The following is a 17,243-nucleotide window of genomic DNA, read 5'->3' on the forward strand; positions in this document are numbered from 1 at the left end:
GAGAAACAGGAGTTCAAAAAGATAATGTGACCTGTCTGAGGTCAACTGCAAATCAGCAGGCACCAAGAATAGAATGAAAATTTTCTTGATCCAGACCTCTAGAATTTTCAAACAGAAGGACTGCTCTGGAACAAGCCTTCCAGTGCTAAAAGAAAGATCACTCTAATACAGACCATGAGCAAAGAAGTGCCTAGAAATCCAAATGTCAATCAAAGTCTATATTGAGGGATGAGTTTGGTAGGTTCCTCAGTACGATCAAAGCTGGCAAATCAAAACTTTTCCTCTCCTTGTTCTCTCTCATTAAAGAAGATGCCTTATCCTACAGTAGTTAAACTTCACACTGGCTCCACAAAGAGTATAAAGCAGACTTAAGAAAAGGAAGGTACAGAAGACCCAGCTGTCAATCAATATAAGGGCCGGCAAGAAACAGCTGGAGGGAAATCCAAAACTGGTCCTCACAAGGATCGTACCTTGCCCTGGGGAAACTCCAAAGAAAATCTCACTTCTAGCTGGATGAGAAGACAAGACAGTGATATTGGAGAAGACTGGCAATGTGTGTAATAGATATTTACATGTTCTTCTTGGTGTTTAGGATACAGTGGTGAACAAGACAAAAAAAGCAGGGGAAACCTGCTGGCCCAGTCAACAAGAAGTGACAGGGAGGAGGGTGGTGGGGAGAATGAAGACAGCTCTTCAAGCTGTAATGTGGACAATGGAGGTGTTGTGGTATGGCTGTAGCTCTGGAGTCGGACAGCCGTCGATTTGATCAAGGGACTATATGAATTGGACTTCTTGAGGCATCTGTATAGGATAAGGCGCCTCTTATCCAAGTTGCAAAGACTGGATGAGCTGACGCCTAGTAAGCGCTTCGCCGTGGGATGGCGCTAGTAAGCGCTCTTGAAGTGAGTGCGGTGTCTTTTTTCCAGTGATTCATCTTCTTTTCCCTAAAGCCTAGTACAGTGCCTGGACCCTCTTAGCGGATGGGGGCCTGTCGGCTAACTGAATCAATGCACGAAAAAAAAAGAATAGATGCGCGGAGAAAGAGAGCCCTCGGGGGAGAACCTGGGGCGCGGGCGAGGCCTACCCGGTGCCGGGGCAGGACGCGGGGAGGCTGCAGCCGGGACGGGTGACGGACCCTCCAGGCGACCGCGAAGCGCTCCGTCGCGCCTCGAGGGAGCTTCACCGCCGGACGAAGAAGCGTGGGTAGGGCGCCAAGAGACGCGCCGGTGGGGAGAACGGAGGAAGCAAAAGGGAGCCGGGTGAGGAGACGGAGGCCAGGCGCCGAGCGAAGGGGAGAGCAGTCGGCCCGCTCTCGCAGAAGTGCCCTACGGTCCCCGCGCGCGGGGACCGTTTGGACCTAACCGCCTCCCGTCTCAGCGCCCGTACACCCGGCCCAGGCTCGTCCCGCCGCCGCCACCTCATCCCGCTCTCAACTCCCTTCCCGCTCCCGCACAGCTTCCACCCCGAGCCTCACAGCCACCCCCGCCGAATTGGCCCGCTCCGCACCTTACACACGGCTCATCGGCGGCAGCCGCCATCTTCGCGCGCGCGCGCCCCGGCCCCGCCCCCAGACGCGGGGCCCACGTGACCGCTCGCCTCCGGACAGGGCGCGTAGGCGGGGACTTTCGTCACGTGACGGCGAGGCGGGGCCAAGATGGCGATGCCCAGGGAGGTGAGGAACCTGTGGTGGGGGCGGTGGAGCCCGTAAAGAGAGCGGAAGAGAGGCAACGTCTACACCGCAGGTTGGAGGCGGTAAAGGGTCATCGGGCGCTAGCTCCTAGCCGCAAAGCGTGACCTGCTAGTGGAGCTCCCTTCTCAAAACTGGAGAAGGTTATTGACTGAAGCTGCTGCCCTTCTTCTTGGCGGGGTGAGGGGCCCAGAGGCCAAGGCGTCCCTGTTCACCCCGGCTTCCCTAGAGCCTTGGGCTTATAGACATGACCCGAAAGTGCCCTCCCGCAGCTCCGGAGCACGGGGCTCCACCGAGCGGGACAGTGCTGGCAGAGGCGGCGGTGGTGTTCGCAGTGGTGTTGAGCATCCACGCGGCTGTCTGGGACCGATACTCGTGGTGCGCAGTAGCCCTCGCAGTGCAGGCCTTCTACGTCCAGTACAAGTGGGACCGGCTGCTACAGCAAGGAAATGCCGTCTTCCAGTTCCGAATGTCTGCAAACAGTGGCTTACTACCCGCCTCCATGGTCATGCCTCTGCTGGGACTGGTCATGAAGGAGCGCTGCCAGGCTGCTGGGAACCCGTACTTCGAGCGCTTCGGCATTGTGGTGGCAGCCACTGGCATGGCAGTGGCTCTCTTCTCCTCCGTGTTGGCTCTGGGCATCACTCGCCCAGTGCCCACCAACACTTGTGCCATCTCGGGTTTGGCAGGAGGTGTCATCATTTATATTATGAAGCACTCGCTCAGTGTGGGCGAGGTGATTGAAGTCCTAGAAGTGCTGCTGATCTTTGTTTATCTCAACATGATCCTGCTCTATCTGATGCCCCGCTGCTTCACTCCTGGGGAGGCACTGCTGGTATTGGGCGGCATTAGCTTCGTCCTCAACCAGCTCATCAAGCGCTCTCTGACTGTTGTAGAAAGCCAGGGGGACCCAGTGGACTTCTTCCTGCTGGTGGTCGTGGTAGGGATGGTGCTCATGGGCATCTTCTTCAGCACCCTCTTTGTCTTCATGGATTCAGGCACTTGGGCCTCCTCCATCTTCTTCCACCTCATGACTTGTGTGCTGGGCCTGGGGGTGGTCCTGCCCTGGCTGCACTGGCTCATCCACAGGAACCCACTGCTCTGGCTTCTTCAGTTTCTCTTCCAGACAGAAACTCGCATCTACCTCCTAGCTTATTGGTCCCTGCTGGCCACCTTGGCCTGCCTGGTGGTGCTCTACCAGAATGCCAAGCGGTCATCTTCTGAGTCCAAGAAGCACCAGGCCCCCACCATCACCCGAAAATACTTCCACTTCATTGTGGTAGCCACTTATATCCCAGGTATCATCTTTGATCGGCCACTGCTCTATGTGGCCGCCACTGTATGTCTTGCAGTCTTCATCTTCTTAGAGTATGTGCGCTACTTCCGCATCAAGCCCTTGGGTCACACTCTACGGAGTCTCCTGTCCCTCTTCCTGGATGAACGAGACAGTGGACCACTCATCCTGACACACATCTACCTGCTCCTGGGCATGTCTCTTCCCATTTGGCTGATCCCCAGACCCTGCACACAGAAGGGTAGTCTGGGGGGAGCGAGGGCACTAGTCCCCTATGCAGGTGTCCTGGCTGTGGGTGTGGGTGATACCATGGCCTCCATCTTTGGCAGCACCATGGGTGAGATCCACTGGCCTGGAACCAAGAAGACTTTTGAGGGGACCATGACATCTATATTTGCACAGATCATTTCGGTAGCTCTGATCTTAATTTTTGACAGTGGAGTGGACCTAAACTACAGTTATGCTTGGATTTTAGGGTCTATCAGCACAGTATCCCTCTTAGAAGCATACACTACACAGATAGACAATCTCCTTTTGCCTCTCTACCTCCTGATATTGCTGATGGCCTAGTGTTATGCAGTAGCAGTGATGGAGGGAACAGAGACATGAGGAGGATGAATGGTCCCCACAGCAGTTAGCCACTTGGGCATGAAGAGCCAAGGAAGGGGTAAAAAAGCAGATTTGATTTTTCAGTTAATTCAGGCTTAAAATTTAAAAAAAAATAAAATGTAAAAAAATGCTCTCCTGGTTTTAGTTCTGCTGATACTTAAAAAGTAAGAAGGCTGATTGATAATACAACAATTCAAAGAACTTGAGCTGTAGAGTCCCCTCTGTCTCTGTGGTCTCAGGGGGGCCGGAATGGACACTGAAGGCATTAGAGCATAGTGGTTAGGGCTTCAGGATCTGGTGTCAATCTGATCAGAATTCTTGGCTGCATGACCTGTAACTGTACGGCCTTAGGTGAGTCATTTAACCAGTCTGAACTAAAGTGGATGTTGAGAGGATCCAATGAGATGATGTATGTGAAGTATCCAGCTGATGGCCCACTCATGATGAGCAATCAGTAAGGGAAGGTGTCCTTATTACCCAAGACCAGTCCTCAGTTCAGTGAAAAGCTGGGTGAGACAAGAGGTTTTATGAGTTGTACTTGGAAGCCAGAATGACCTTCGTTCCCCCAACTTCACTTGGAGGACAACCCAAGAGAGACAGAGCCACGTACATGTGTTTTCTCCCACTTAAGCTAGGAAGAGCTGAAGGGAGTGATGGGTCCTCTTGTTGGGTGCATGAAAGAGCTAGAGGGAAAGGATCAGATCCTGAACTGAAGTCCTATTCCAGCCAGCCTCACTCCAAACTCTGTCACCTAGCTGGGCAATGCTAATAGAGAAGGATTGGACAGACAGACACCTCTGACTACTTGTCCCAGGGTCCCTCCTGAGACTCTTTCACATTCTAGTCCTTTCCAAACTTGTGTTTGTCCCTTCTGGTAGTGGAATCTAGGAGAGATTCACAGGGGCTGGACAGTTTTCTCTAAGAGTTCAAATGGATCCACTGGGAGTTGCGGACTCCGCCCAGGTTCTCTGGTTCCAGACCACATCCCACAGGGGTAACTGCCTAGTCAAGAGCAGGAAGTCAGTAGGCATTCACTGAATGGATGAACTTTTGTCATCAGTGGAAAGAGCACAGCAGAATTCCTAGGCTGGGTAATATTTTTCCTGCCTCTCCCCCAGCCTGGCAAGAAGTAAGAACTTAGGCCCACCAAGGCCAGAAGCCAGGAGTGGGCCTCAGGGAGATGGAAGTTCTGCTTAGGGATTACTGCCAAGTCACTTCCCCTGGAAGAGTACTAAGACATTCCTTTGGATCTCATCAGAGACTTAAACTCATGCCTTCTGCCAGGTTCCTTTCTGTTGCCAAATGTATGTGAGAGAGCATTGACTCTGCCAACCAACTCCCTAAGTGGCCTTGGGCAGGGGCTCTCCTGTGGGCCTTACAGTGGAAGAACTACGCCAGGGCTACAAACATGGCTGCCAAAGCTAGGCAAGTGATGACATGAGGACAGGGAACTATGCTAGGCCTTTCTTAAGGCAGCTGCTCCAGCTGGTAGTGACCTTGCTAGAGTGTGGACCCAGTGTTATCACTCGCCCACTCATTAAATGAAGTTACTCAAACCTGGATTATTATGTGGAATCTCCCAATTTTAAAGTTTTATTTTCCAGTGCTATGGATGAAACCTGGTGCCCCACACATACTAGGCAAGTGCTCTACCACTGAACTACATCCCCAGCTCAAAATCCTGATTTTAAATGCTGAGGCTCAGAAAAAACACATCTGCAACCTGGAATCAGCCAGTGAATTCCATTTTACAGACTCTGGACCAGCCTCAGCTAAACACGTGTTTGGATTTGGAAGTTGTTCCAGAAGTTCTGGGTTCCTTCCAAGCATGCCAAAGCAGGAGGGGCCACTGGTGGCCCTGGTCTGGCCTCCTTGTCTAGGTAGAGAAATGAGAGGAAGGCCTGGCCTGAGACCAGAGCCTGGCAATGGATTCCTGGTCCTGGGCTTCTTTCCCTCCCCAGCAGAAGGTTAAACAGTGAGGAACAGGAGCTCAAGCCTAGACCAGGGTGACAGTTGACAACTGAGCAGCTGTGTGATTTGGGCAGGTCACTTGCCTTTTCTTGGCTCAGCGCCTTCATTGATAAACAGATGATCACAACACCTCCTCTGAGCAATCGGTTGCAACAGAGTGCATAAGGTGCTGCGTGCAGGGCAGCACGCGGCCAGTGCCCACTAAGTGCTACTGTTCATAAGAGCAAGCGCACTGTGCCAGGCAGGGCTTGGGGACTTGAATGGTTTGGGGCAGGGGTCTCATCTGGAGAGTAAGAATGCTTGGGAAGGAAGGACAGATGGAGAAGCTGTATTCAGAAGTCATTTTTATTCAGTGTCATTCACCATAATTGTTAGAGTTGCACCTGAGAGAAGACTTGAGAATTGACCAGACCTCTTTCATGGCTGAGAGGCCACCTCAAAGGGAAATTGTGTTGGGGCAGTAAGGTGCAGAGAGACAGGTTCTTGGGTAAGGCCCTCCCCAGCCTGGGTGACTGCCCTGCTGCTTCCGCCTCCCGCAGCTGTCTGCACATACCCTGAAGAGCCGTGCCGGGGACACAACTCCCCCACTGCAGCCAGGAAGTGAGGCAGGGTGCTGGGGTTTGCACTCCACAGCTGCACTGGGAGGCCACGACCCCAGTCCTTTGAGGACTTTAGGAGTACAGGGCAGGAAACGGCAGCTCAGCTGTCGGCTGGAGCCTGTAGAGATTGGAGAAGGCAGGACCACTCTTCCCAAGCCCCAGAGCCCCTTCAGAGGACTTGGGCACACACATACCCTGCCACCTACCAGTTCTCTGGGCTCCAGACGGTGCCAGCAGCTTCCATGAGGTGGAAAGTGTAGGCCTGGCGCGAGTGGTCTGAGAGATTCTGCTCACTCTTGTGCACTACCTCTCCGTGGATCAAGACCAGTGCCCCTGGTGGAGACGTGAGCAAGTCAGGGGCACACTAGCTCCATTATCACCCTTCCCAGGTTGGGAAGGGGTGCAGCCCACCTCCCTTGAGTGGGTTAGTGACCCCCACCCATCCCCACGCCTTCCCAAAGCTCCAGGGTCCAAGCCATGTTGTTTAGACACGGGCTCCCTGGATCAAGTGTTCTCTGCTGTGGCCTGTGACTTTGGCAAGCCTTACAAAGTGCCTCTCCTCCCCAGTGTAGGCAGAAGCCCTCTGCACTGAACCAGTCAGCAGGCACCTCCTGGTGATGCCAGGCTGACCTCCATGTTCCCTTTTCCATAAGGAAGAGGGGGTCACTATAGCCAACATTTGTTAAGCACTTGCTGTGTACCACATAATCTTTATAAACATCCTAGATACACCTACTTTACATTTGGGGAAACTGAGATTCAGAGTGATTCAGAAATTTGCCCAAAGAAACAGACTGAGTAGCAGAGTCTGGATTCTAGCCTGATCTGGGTGAGCTGGGTGTGAGCTAGGTGTGATCATGCTGCTTCCTGACTTCCAAGTATCCTGCAGCCCTACCTCCCCCATTCTATGACTTTATAGCCTGCAGGTGACACCAAGCAGAGCCTCCCAGATGCTGGGTGGTGGAGCAAGCACAGACCCCTGGGCATCCCACCTACCTCTCTGCACTGGTGTGGGCACAAAGAGGCTGCTATCCCAGTCAGGCTCGGACCCAAGGAAGCAGGTCCCAGGCCCTGAGCCAGCAGGGGCCCGGATCATCCTTCTTGACACTCCACCTGCAGGCCAAAACAGAGCCTTCAGACCCTCTTTTCACCAGATCCTTCTCCCTGGGGGTTGGGGTGGAGAGACAGGGGTCCTCACTGGTGTGGGAGCCAGGGATGAACCAAAGGCAGCCGTTCCCCAGCGTGGCATCCTCCAGCGCCATCCACATGCCCAGCACCCGGCCGAGGGGCTCCGTGTACAGGAAGGAGGCATCCTGGTGAGGGGAGACTGCAGCGGAACCACCCAGGGCTGAGGAGCCTGACCCTTGGCTCTGTCCCACCTCACCTTGACCCACTTCCCATCCATCATCCTTTTGGACTTCCTGTTCTGAGTTAGAATCTTCTACTTCCTGATGCAGGGACTCTGGACAGAGATTTTACCTCTTAAAGCTTCCATTTCTTCAACTGTGAAGTGACCCCAACAATAACCTACCTAAAGGGGTTGCTGGAGGACTCCAAAAGGTTATATATGAACAGTGCTTAGCACAGGGCCAGACACTGTAATTGCTAAAAAGTAGCTGCTAGTATTTAATTCCAGCCAGATGGCTAAAGCCACCCTTTTCTTTCTTTCTTTTCTCGTCGTCGTCTTCTTTTTTTTTTTTTCCTGTGCTAGGGATGGAACCCAGGGTCTTGCCACCACTAGGCAAGTGCTCTACACTGAGCTACACCCACAGCCCTAAAGCCACCACTGTCTATCAGAGATGAGCAGACTCCAGCCACCAGATGGCCCACCCAGTGATGTAAGATTACAAAGTTGATTACAAAGGGGAGTTGGGGAGGGGATAACTAGGTGTGACCAAGCATCCTTTTTGTTTGCTTGTTTAAAGAGACACAGTTTTGCTTTATTGCCCAGTCCAGTCCTGAGCTCCTGGGTTCAAGCAATCCTTCTGCCTCAGCCTCCCAAATCACTGGGACTACAGTAGACGAGTGCCACCATGCCTGATTGTGTGTGTGTGTGTGTGTGTGTGTGTGTGTGTGTGTGTGTGTTTGATTTCCTTTATTTAACACTGAAAACCATCTATTTTAGTAATCTATATTTTTAACCTGTTCAGGGTTGCTATCAGATTTAGAATCCCTAGGCCAGGGGCTCAAGGATTCCCTACTAACCCACTATTCTGGGAAGGAATGGAGGTGGCTCCTCCTCCCCTAGCCTTAGCTCCTGCCCACAGACACTATAGAAAGCACTTTCCCTTCCTCCAAAACCTGACCACCATGATGTTTGTTCCAGGCTTCCTGCCCATAGCCTTTGCTGGGCCCCACAGACTGCTCTCAGCTCACCTTCACCACCAAAGTGAGGTTGCTGCAAGAAAGGAGAAGAGTCTGGTGAGAATGGATGAGAACAGGGAGAAGCAGTGCTTGATCTGAGTCTTACAGGATGCTCCCGCCCTGGATATCAGCTATTGAACACCTTCTGTGAGCCAGGCCCAGGAGGGAAGCAGAAGAAAAATCACCCTGCCCAGCAGGGAGCACACAATCTACCTGGGAGACAGCATGCACATGCCTAACGAGTCACAAAGCAGAACCAAGAAAGGGCTAGAAAGAGGGATACAGCCTTGGCCAGGGGTTGGGTCAGAGGTTAACCCTTTCCTCGGGGATCTATAAGGCTTTTTAGAGGAGGTGGCACTGAACTGGGGAGCTGAGAGCAGAGCATTTCAATAGTCAAAGAGGGGAGGAAAGAATTCTGGGGATACCCTTTCTTCATACTACCAAATCCTAACAGAGCACCAACTAAGTACCAGGAGCCTCAACCAGAGACCAACTCACAAGTGCTCTGGCTGACTCAACACTAGTAATCCCAGCAGCTTTTGATCCATTATGGGGGGCGGTGCTTCATATGAGCAGCCTACCTGTTTTACCAAGGGTAAACTGAGGTCTGGGAATGCCATATCGCTCACCTTAAAGATGTACATGCTCTGCACCACCACAGGCATCTGGAGGCCCAGACTTCTGGCCAAGGCCTGGAAGGGGGCAGAGGTCACACTGCCTGCCTGCCCACATACATATCTATCTGTCCACCCTCTTGCCGGTCCCCACCTCTGCTCACCTGCACTTTGGGGGAGTGTGTGACACTCCTGAAGACAGGGTCATGGGCATGCAGAGCTGTGGGACAGAGGCCAGCTGATATAATCCTCCCAGCCCGACAATCGGACTCTGCTTAACTTTGACACTTGCACCTATTTTGGGTGCTTTGAACTTTACGCTTTTTATAACTAAGTACTGGGCCTCGCAGACAGCTCCACCCCACTCCAGGCTCCATCCCACCATGACCTTATTCTTGACCATCTGGCTCTCTGGGAACCCCATTCCTGCCCTGACTCCCCACCCCTCACGGAGGATGAAGGGTTCCAAGGAGCCTCTTCGTGGGCAGCAATCTCAATACTGCCACTTCCTCTAAGTGACCTCAGCTAACTTTTTCTCTCCTGTGAGTCTGGGTCTTCTCATCTGTAAAGTGGGGACGAGAAGCACCACGCCAGCTCCTGGGGCTTCTGGAGGAGCTAACGGACACACAGCTGCAGCCAGGGCCCTGCAGGCGCAGTCCTCGTCTGTGTTTGCGGTTGGGGGTTCTTGTTTTGTTTGCAGTCCTGAGGATTGAACTCAGAGGTCTCTACCACTGAGCTTCATCCCCAGCCCTTTTTATTTTTGAAATGAGGTCTCACTAACTTGCTCAGGTTGGACTAGACTTGTGATCCTCCTGCCTCAGCCTCCCAAGTCACAGGAATTACAGGCTGCACCACTGTGCCAGGTGTTATTTGCTATTATTATTGTTATTACAAAAAAAAGTAAGTTTTGAATGTACTTAATGCCACTGAATGAAATGCTTTAAAATAAGTTATGGTGATAAATTTTATGTCATATGGATTTTATCACAACTTGTTTACAAAGCCCCCATGCTAGAACTTCAGGTTTAAAACTAAGGAGTCTACAAAAATAATTATAACATATAATCCTGAAAAAAGAAAGCGACATGTATCCCATTTGTTTACAATAAAAAAATAAAAATAAAAAAAATAAATTGAATGTGAGTATGTGAAAACTTTAAAAAAAAAAGAAAGCGAGAATTTCCACACTTGATTTTGGGGTCTCAGAATAGGAGACATATCAATATGTCAGCTGCCTCTCAAGGGGGATCCAGGAATCAGCAGATCCCAGGAATCCCCCATGCCTGGGACAGTAGATTGTGGAGAAGCCTGCACACGCCCATCTGTTGGGGACTAGCTGGACCACTCTCCCCAGTGCTGTGGTGGAAGTGCCATGTCATTAGCATCATACAGTGTTGAAGACCACAGCCAAAGAGGAGCCTGCAGCCAGAAAGGTGATTTGCCCAACCACTAACTTAGTACAGGCTTTGACCAAGGTTCCTAAACTCTTCAGGCCTGTTTCCCCATTTTCTTCCCTGCACCCCCAGGTTCCTGCTCACCATGACCAATTTTGTTGATCGATTTCTCTGGAGGGACCAAGAAATTTCCTGTGGCACAAAGAACAGGTAAAGGCAGAAGAACTGCATTCCAGCCTCCCTCAGGCAGGGGCCTAAGTGCCCTCCCAGCCCTGCAGGGCAGACACCGGAATCCAGACACCCCCAGGGGGCTCCCCCACACCTGTAGGGCCCCAGCTCCAAACCTTTCTTGTCAAAAACACCTTTCTCAAAGAAGAAACGAATCTTGTCACCACTGCTTAAGAAATAGTCTGTGCTGCCCTGTGGAGAGGGAGATGGGAGAGACAGAGTATCCCAGGGTCAGAGCAGGGCCTGACAGAGAGGAGAGGAGTCAGGGGCTTTCCATCCCCATGGGCTACGGATCCCCAGTGACTTCTCAGACTTGTTCACTGAGGCACAGACAGCAGCTAGGAACACCAAGTGCCTGTAAGCAGAATCCAAAGCTACAAGCATGGGATTTTTTTAGAAATCTCGTATTAGATTCCACTTAACTTATGATGGTGCTACATCCAGATACACTCAAGACAATTTGAATACATTAGAAGTGCACAATGCACTTAATACTCCTAACCCACAGAACTTCCTAGCTTTCTCTAGCCTACCCATGGGACACTCACATTAGCCCACAACTGGGCAAAACCATCCAATATAAAGCCTATTTTACAGGCTTAAGTGTTTAATATCTTGTTAACTTATCAAGTACTGTGCTGAAAGTGAAAACCAGAATGGTTGTCTGCCAAGGGAGACATGCGGTAGCACAGTATCATTGCTTTCCATGATCAGGTGGCAGACTGGTGGCAGACTGGGAGCTTCGACTCCCTGCAACCACCCAGCATCATGAAAGAGTATCATATCGCATGGTGCAGTCCTGGAAAAAATCAAAACTCAAAACTCCAAGTATGGTTCCTACTGAATATACATCATTTACACATTAATGTAAAGTTTAAAAATTCCTAAGCGGAACCGTTGTAAGTTAGAGAACATGTGTGTATTTTCTTCTCGCATTTCTCCTGCCCCAGCAATCTACTGGTCTCGAAGCATTTTCACAAGGCAGATCTAGGGTACCAAATTTCAGCCCCCTCTCTCCTCAGAACCCTTGAGTGACCTGTCTCTGGTCACCAGGACCCCCTCTCTCTGCTCTCCTGGGATGCAAGGCTTCTGGCTGCTGTAATTCTCTCTGTTACCACAAGATGGCAGGAGCTCCTTGGTATGGGTATGTGTGAGCAGACAGTGACCTGGATCAGAGCCAATCTCCTACCTTCAAACTGTGTAGGGTTAAGAGAACTGGATGGGAGAACCACTTATCCATCTCAGACTGTGCTGAGTCCTGGAAAACAACGCGTTCTGAGTTTGCTTGGGAGATAAGACAAACAGCCCACAGAAATCACAGGGCTCACTCTGGGATACTGGCCACAAGGAGGCCCTTTGTGCCAGGAGAATTTTGAGGAAGTACAATAGAGCAGTGAACAGCACCAGTTGGTATCAGACAACTGACTTCAAATCCTGGCTCTACCAATTACTAACTACAATTTGGACAAGGGATTCAAGCTTCACTTTCCCTCTCTGCCAAGTGGGAAGAGTAACTAACATCTACTTTGTAAATTCACAGTGACAGGTATAAGGAGCTGAACCTGGCGCATGGGAGCCTGCACCTGATCCATTATCAGAAGGAGCCGTGGCCTTAGGTCCTCCTTTCCAGGATGCTGCTTTGGCTGGAGACTGAGTCCCCCATCAAAGACCAGATTCCATCCTCACCTACCCCAAGCACCTACCTGAGCCTGAAGCTGCTCCTCTTCCTGGGTGGAAAACTCTGTGCGGCAGTGGAGAGGGACATCCATCTCAGCCACGATCTCACCAATCCTCTGTTTCATAGCCTCACATTCATCCACAGACAGGAATCCCTCCAGCACCAGGAATCCCTCCTCCTGGAACTTCAGGCAGGACCAAGCCTCAGGCTTCCCGCTGCCTCTACTCCTGATGAGCCACATTCAACCCCTCCGCCAGACCCCAAATGTGTGCGCTTGAGACCAATGTCCTACTCATTGCCCCATCTCCTGTCCAGCCATGGTGTCTGGCGTCCTGTGAAGAATGATCAGTATTGACTACTTGGATGTTATGAAAGAGAAGTGGGAGGGGAGGTTGTCCCTGTACATGCCCTCCAGTGGGCTTGAGCCAGATGGAAATGCAGCCTCATCCAGGTATTCTGCTAATACTGATTAAACATCTACTGTATATGAGACACAGTTCTAGGAGTTAGAGACACAGTTATGAGCAAGCCAGCTGAGACGCCTGCCCTCACAGAGTTTATAGTCTAGTAAAAAGAGGCCAGGCATGGTGGTGCAGTCCTGTAATCCCAGAGACTTGGGAGGCTGAGGCAGGAGGATCACAAGTTCAAGGTCAGCCTCAGTAATTCAGCAAGACCTAAGCAACTTAGCGAGACCCTAAATAATTAAATTAAATAAGAATAAAAATGGCTGGGGATGTGGCTCAGTGGTAGCACCCCTGGGTTCAATCCCTGGTATCAAAATAAATAAATAAATAAATAGTCTAGTGAAGGAGACCAACATTACACCAATCATCACAGAGGTAAATACACGATCACAAACTGCTGAGTGCAGAGAGAGGGGACAGGCTTTGAGAGCTAAGGGCAGAAATGTGGAATAGAAATGAGATGGGAAATCTTCAGCAGCATCTCCGAGGGGAAGAGATGACAAAGAACATTCCAGAGAGAGGAAGCAGGACGTGTGAAGCCTCCGAACATGGGAGGAACATGAATGAATCAGGAAAGGATGAGCACAGAGTGAGGACAGGGGTGGAAGGGGGCAGGAGGGTGGCTGGGGCTGGGCCAGACAGGGCGGGGGCTTTCTCCTGAGAGCGAGCCGTCTGTGGAGGTGAAGGCAGGAGCTTATTCTGCCTTGAGTCCTGCTCAGAGGTTGCTGCTTGAAGAGCAGTAGGAGGCCTTGTAACAGGCATCCGAAGTCTTCTTTGGAATCCACCCCAGAGTGTCGATTTCCAATTACTGACATCCCTGCCACCACACTAGCCCTGGTGGATGCCGTTTGGGTTGTCACACACCAGGTACTGTACTATGCATGATCACCCGCTGGGGGCCTTCAGTCTCTGGGACACTCTGCACTTTAGAAATTGGCATTAAGCTAAAAATTGCCTCCTTGGGAAGTGGGACATTCATGGCAAACTGTGCATATGCTTGATCCAGGAACCACACTGGGTAGACTCTTCATAAGATCAGGGAATGGAGCCCGGCGCAGTGGTGCGTGCCTGTAATCCCAGTGGCTCCGGAGACTGAGGCAGGAGAGTTTCAAGTTCAAAGCCAACCTCAGCAACTTAGCAAGGCCCTAAGCAACTTGGAGAGATCTTGTCTCAAAATAAATAAAAAGGGCTGGAGATGTGGCTCTGCAGTAGAGTGCTCCTGGGTTCCACCCCCAGTACCTCCCCCGCAAAAATATTAGAGAATAGAGGAGCAAAGACTTATGTGTGCAGGTATTCACTAAGCCTTGCCTGATGAAAACTGTGCATTGGGAATAGTTAAAGATTAGCTTCCTATCAGGGGATTAGTTTAACAAAGGATGGTTTCCCTGTCTGGAACACAACACGGCTGATAAAGACCATGTGGTAGCCTGGTGATAACTTGACTAGCATGTGTGAGGCCCTGCCTTCAATCCCCACAAAAGTCATGTAGAACAATAGTTAATGACATGGGAATATGCTCCTCGTATACTGTGAGAAGAAAAGAATAAAGCTGGCTAGGAATGAGTATCTGGTGGCTGTGAGAACTTGGCCAATTATTTCTCTGACCCTCAGATTATCAAATGGGGCTGAGGGCCTCTCTAGAAAACAGGCTAGAGCTCCATCCAGGGCTGGGATGGACTTCTGTTTTCCCCCCTTGCAGTGCTGGGGATGGAACCCAAGCTCTCCACCGCTGAGCACACCCTCACCCCAGGACAGACTGAAACAAGGACTCGAGGGCTGTCTGCCAAAACATGAACAGCCTCCACCTGAAATTTACTGATGATGTCCGTGTGCTCGAATTCCCACGTGTTAGGCTTTTGAATTTGGATTGGAGGAGACCTGGGAGGGCAACCTCCTGCCTGGCTACTTGCTGGCCAGCCCCCACCCCGCTGGGGCCTACCCCCAAGTTGCGGGCAGCCAGGCCAGCTGAACTGGCCAACCAGAACGACCAGAATGCTTTATTCTGGTTTCCAGCCTCCCCACCCCTGCCCCTCAGAGACGCATACACAGCCCCACCTTAGCCCAGGCCCTGTGATCTGGATCCCCCAGGGCTGTGTGTGCAGAGTTAGGACTTACAGTTAGGAACTGAAGCCCCATCGTGGGCTTCACTTTCCCTTTCTGTGAAATGACAGGGAGTTCCCAGGGACTACTGAAGGTCAGGACGGCCCCCATACACTTTTATCAGACCCTCCCAATCCCCAGCCCAGTAGACCCCTACCTTCTGGAACTGCGAGGGGCTCAGGCAGGCCATGGGGATGCCTCAGGGCACCAGAGGCTCTGGATGTAGCTCCAGGCCTGGAGAGGAGAAAGTTCACAAGGGGAGGGTGGCTAGAGCCAAGGCCCAGGAGGACTTAACCCTTCCCTACCCAGACAGCAGCAATCCCACCATTCAGCCCTCCCTGCACACAGGCAGCCTGGACCGGCCACCCTGGACCCCAGACCTTTCTGCCTGCTCCCGTCTTCCCCTGGATGAGGGCCTGGCGCTGTCCTGGCCTCCCCACAGCTAATCCAGGATTAGCCCTCCCCTATCTCCTTCATGGTATTTAAGGGCTTCCTTGGGGTTTCTTTCCAGAAACCACTCCTGGCTGGCAGCTTACCTAATATGCCCAGAAAATGTGTTCTGGGAGTGTCAGGCAGAGTGAGCTGGGAGGAGGACACCAGTATCAAGGTCTAGATGCCACCACAAGCTGTGACTCTGACACATGTCTGTCCCTCACTGAATCTCCAGTGAAGAAAGTGAGACCATTGGCATTAACACCTGTATGTTGCAAGGTGTGTCTGGGGTGGCTTTGCATTCAAGGTGGAAGAGGTCCTGGAGGACTGTCTGGGCCCCTCCCAGCTCTGGGGTGAACGCTCTGCTCTGCTCAGTCTTGGGAGGACCGTGGGAGGGAGTTGGGGGATATGCAGCTCAGAGGAAGGCAGAGAGGGGGGCAGTCGAAGAGGAAGGGGGCTGGAAAGTGGGGCTTGGGTCTTCGGAACGAGTGAGAGGGATACCATTCCTGTTCCCCGTCCCAGGCCCAAGATGTTTGGCATCTCAAGTTGGGCTTGGCAGGGAGGTCAGAACTGCCTGCCGGCCAGTAGCTAACAAGGCCACTCTGGCTCTGAAAAACCAGCCCCTGGTCTTCCCAGAAATGATGCTTTGAATGACGAAGGGACAGTGTGTTTCAGGGAGTGCAGGGACACTGCTCAGCCCTCAAGAGCCTTGGCCTCAGGTCAAGTCTTTCTGGGCCACTGTGCTGGGAACCGCTTTGTGGGGGCGGGGGTAGGCTTCTGGGAGGCAGGGGGTGAGCTCACTGGGGCTGGAGGGAGGAAATTCAGGGGAACTAGGTAGCGGGAGGAGGGAGGCAGGAGACAGAACCATGAGAGTCATGGGGACAGGGAGTGTTCCCGGCTGTCCTAACCCCTTCTGATGCAGGCACCAGCAAACACAGGGGCACCCACCGAGTGCCAGGGACAGTGAGGCCCCCTCATGCTCGGCAACCTCCCCATGGACCCTCCTGCAGGCTGGCAGCAGAGGCTCATTGAGACAGGTCAGTTTTCAGTCTCAGCCCCAGCTTTACCCATCTGCAATTTGGTACTACCAGAAGGGCCCTCTGTGAGCAGTAAATAGATGAACACTGCTGATAAAGAGGTTGGCGTGGCACAAGGCCCTGGGTTCAATCCCCAGCACCGCAAAAAATAAAAAAGAAAAAAGAAAAAAAAAAAAAAGAGGCTCGGGTGGGCCTGGCACCTAGAAAGTACCTGCCAGCTGCGTCACTCAGCACCAGCAGGGGCGCTCCGGTGGACTGTGAAGGCTGTTGGTTTTTCAAGAGTTTCCCCAGGTTTTTCAAATTGCTGTTGTAACCAGAGAAACGTCCACCACTGCGGTTTTAGGCAGTGGAGAGGCCAGGGAGGGGGTGGGGACAGCTTGGGCTCTACCCTTTGTTCATTCTGCTGGGCTCTGGGAGGCGGGTGGGTGGTTTTTCCACATTGTTGTTCTTTCCAGAAGCTAACCAGTTCCAGATCAAACTCCAGCTCCAGGCCCTGGCTGCGAGGCCCGGTGGCTGGGGTAGGGGTGGCAGTGGTATGTGGAGTGGGGCTGGCAGGAGGGTTGCCAGACCAGACAGGAAGACCCCACTGTGGTACAAGAGGGTCTTCTAAGGAGGGGATACCCGTTGCTCAGCCTGTCAGCAGTCCAGGACAGGGTCAGAAGAAGTCTGGGTTGAGGCCTGAGGTTGGCTCCCTAGAGGGATCGGAGACCTGTGGAGGGAGGAAGGAAAGGCCCTGGCTTATTCCAGAGAAGGGCCCACGCAACTCGGGTCT

The 17,243-nt window shown here is 52.1% G+C and overlaps 3 protein-coding genes across 3 annotated transcripts in view; 1 reads left to right on the forward strand and 2 right to left on the reverse strand.

The window, feature by feature from the left end:
* Nup188 (nucleoporin 188) overlaps positions 1 to 1,555 on the reverse strand; it is a 50,408-nt gene extending 48,853 nt beyond the window's left edge. The window contains exon 1 of the mRNA XM_047524057.1: positions 1,507 to 1,555. Within this exon, the coding sequence (XP_047380013.1) occupies positions 1,507 to 1,538 (32 nt within the window). The 5' untranslated portion in view covers positions 1,539 to 1,555. The remainder of the gene's footprint in view (positions 1 to 1,506) is intronic.
* Positions 1,556 to 1,645: 90 nt separating this feature from the next.
* Dolk (dolichol kinase) lies at positions 1,646 to 3,721 on the forward strand. The gene has a single exon (XM_047524043.1). It carries the CDS (start codon positions 1,935 to 1,937, stop codon positions 3,549 to 3,551), a length of 1,617 nt encoding a protein of 538 aa, XP_047379999.1. The 5' UTR covers positions 1,646 to 1,934; the 3' UTR covers positions 3,552 to 3,721.
* A 2,176-nt stretch (positions 3,722 to 5,897) lies between these two features.
* On the reverse strand, positions 5,898 to 16,779 carry Phyhd1 (phytanoyl-CoA dioxygenase domain containing 1). The gene is made up of 12 exons (XM_047524813.1): positions 16,683 to 16,779; positions 15,160 to 15,236; positions 12,464 to 12,622; positions 10,877 to 10,952; positions 10,677 to 10,724; positions 9,303 to 9,358; positions 9,154 to 9,216; positions 8,537 to 8,558; positions 7,359 to 7,487; positions 7,157 to 7,273; positions 6,367 to 6,493; positions 5,898 to 6,278 (listed from the first exon to the last, which is right to left on the reverse strand). Exons 2-12 carry the CDS (start codon positions 15,190 to 15,192, stop codon positions 6,233 to 6,235), a joined length of 876 nt encoding a protein of 291 aa, XP_047380769.1. The 5' UTR covers positions 15,193 to 15,236; positions 16,683 to 16,779; the 3' UTR covers positions 5,898 to 6,232.
* Between the last annotated feature and the right edge of the window lie 464 nt (positions 16,780 to 17,243).

This window comes from Sciurus carolinensis, chromosome 14 (genome assembly GCF_902686445.1).
Source record: "Sciurus carolinensis chromosome 14, mSciCar1.2, whole genome shotgun sequence".
Classification (NCBI taxonomy): Eukaryota; Metazoa; Chordata; class Mammalia; order Rodentia; family Sciuridae; genus Sciurus; species Sciurus carolinensis.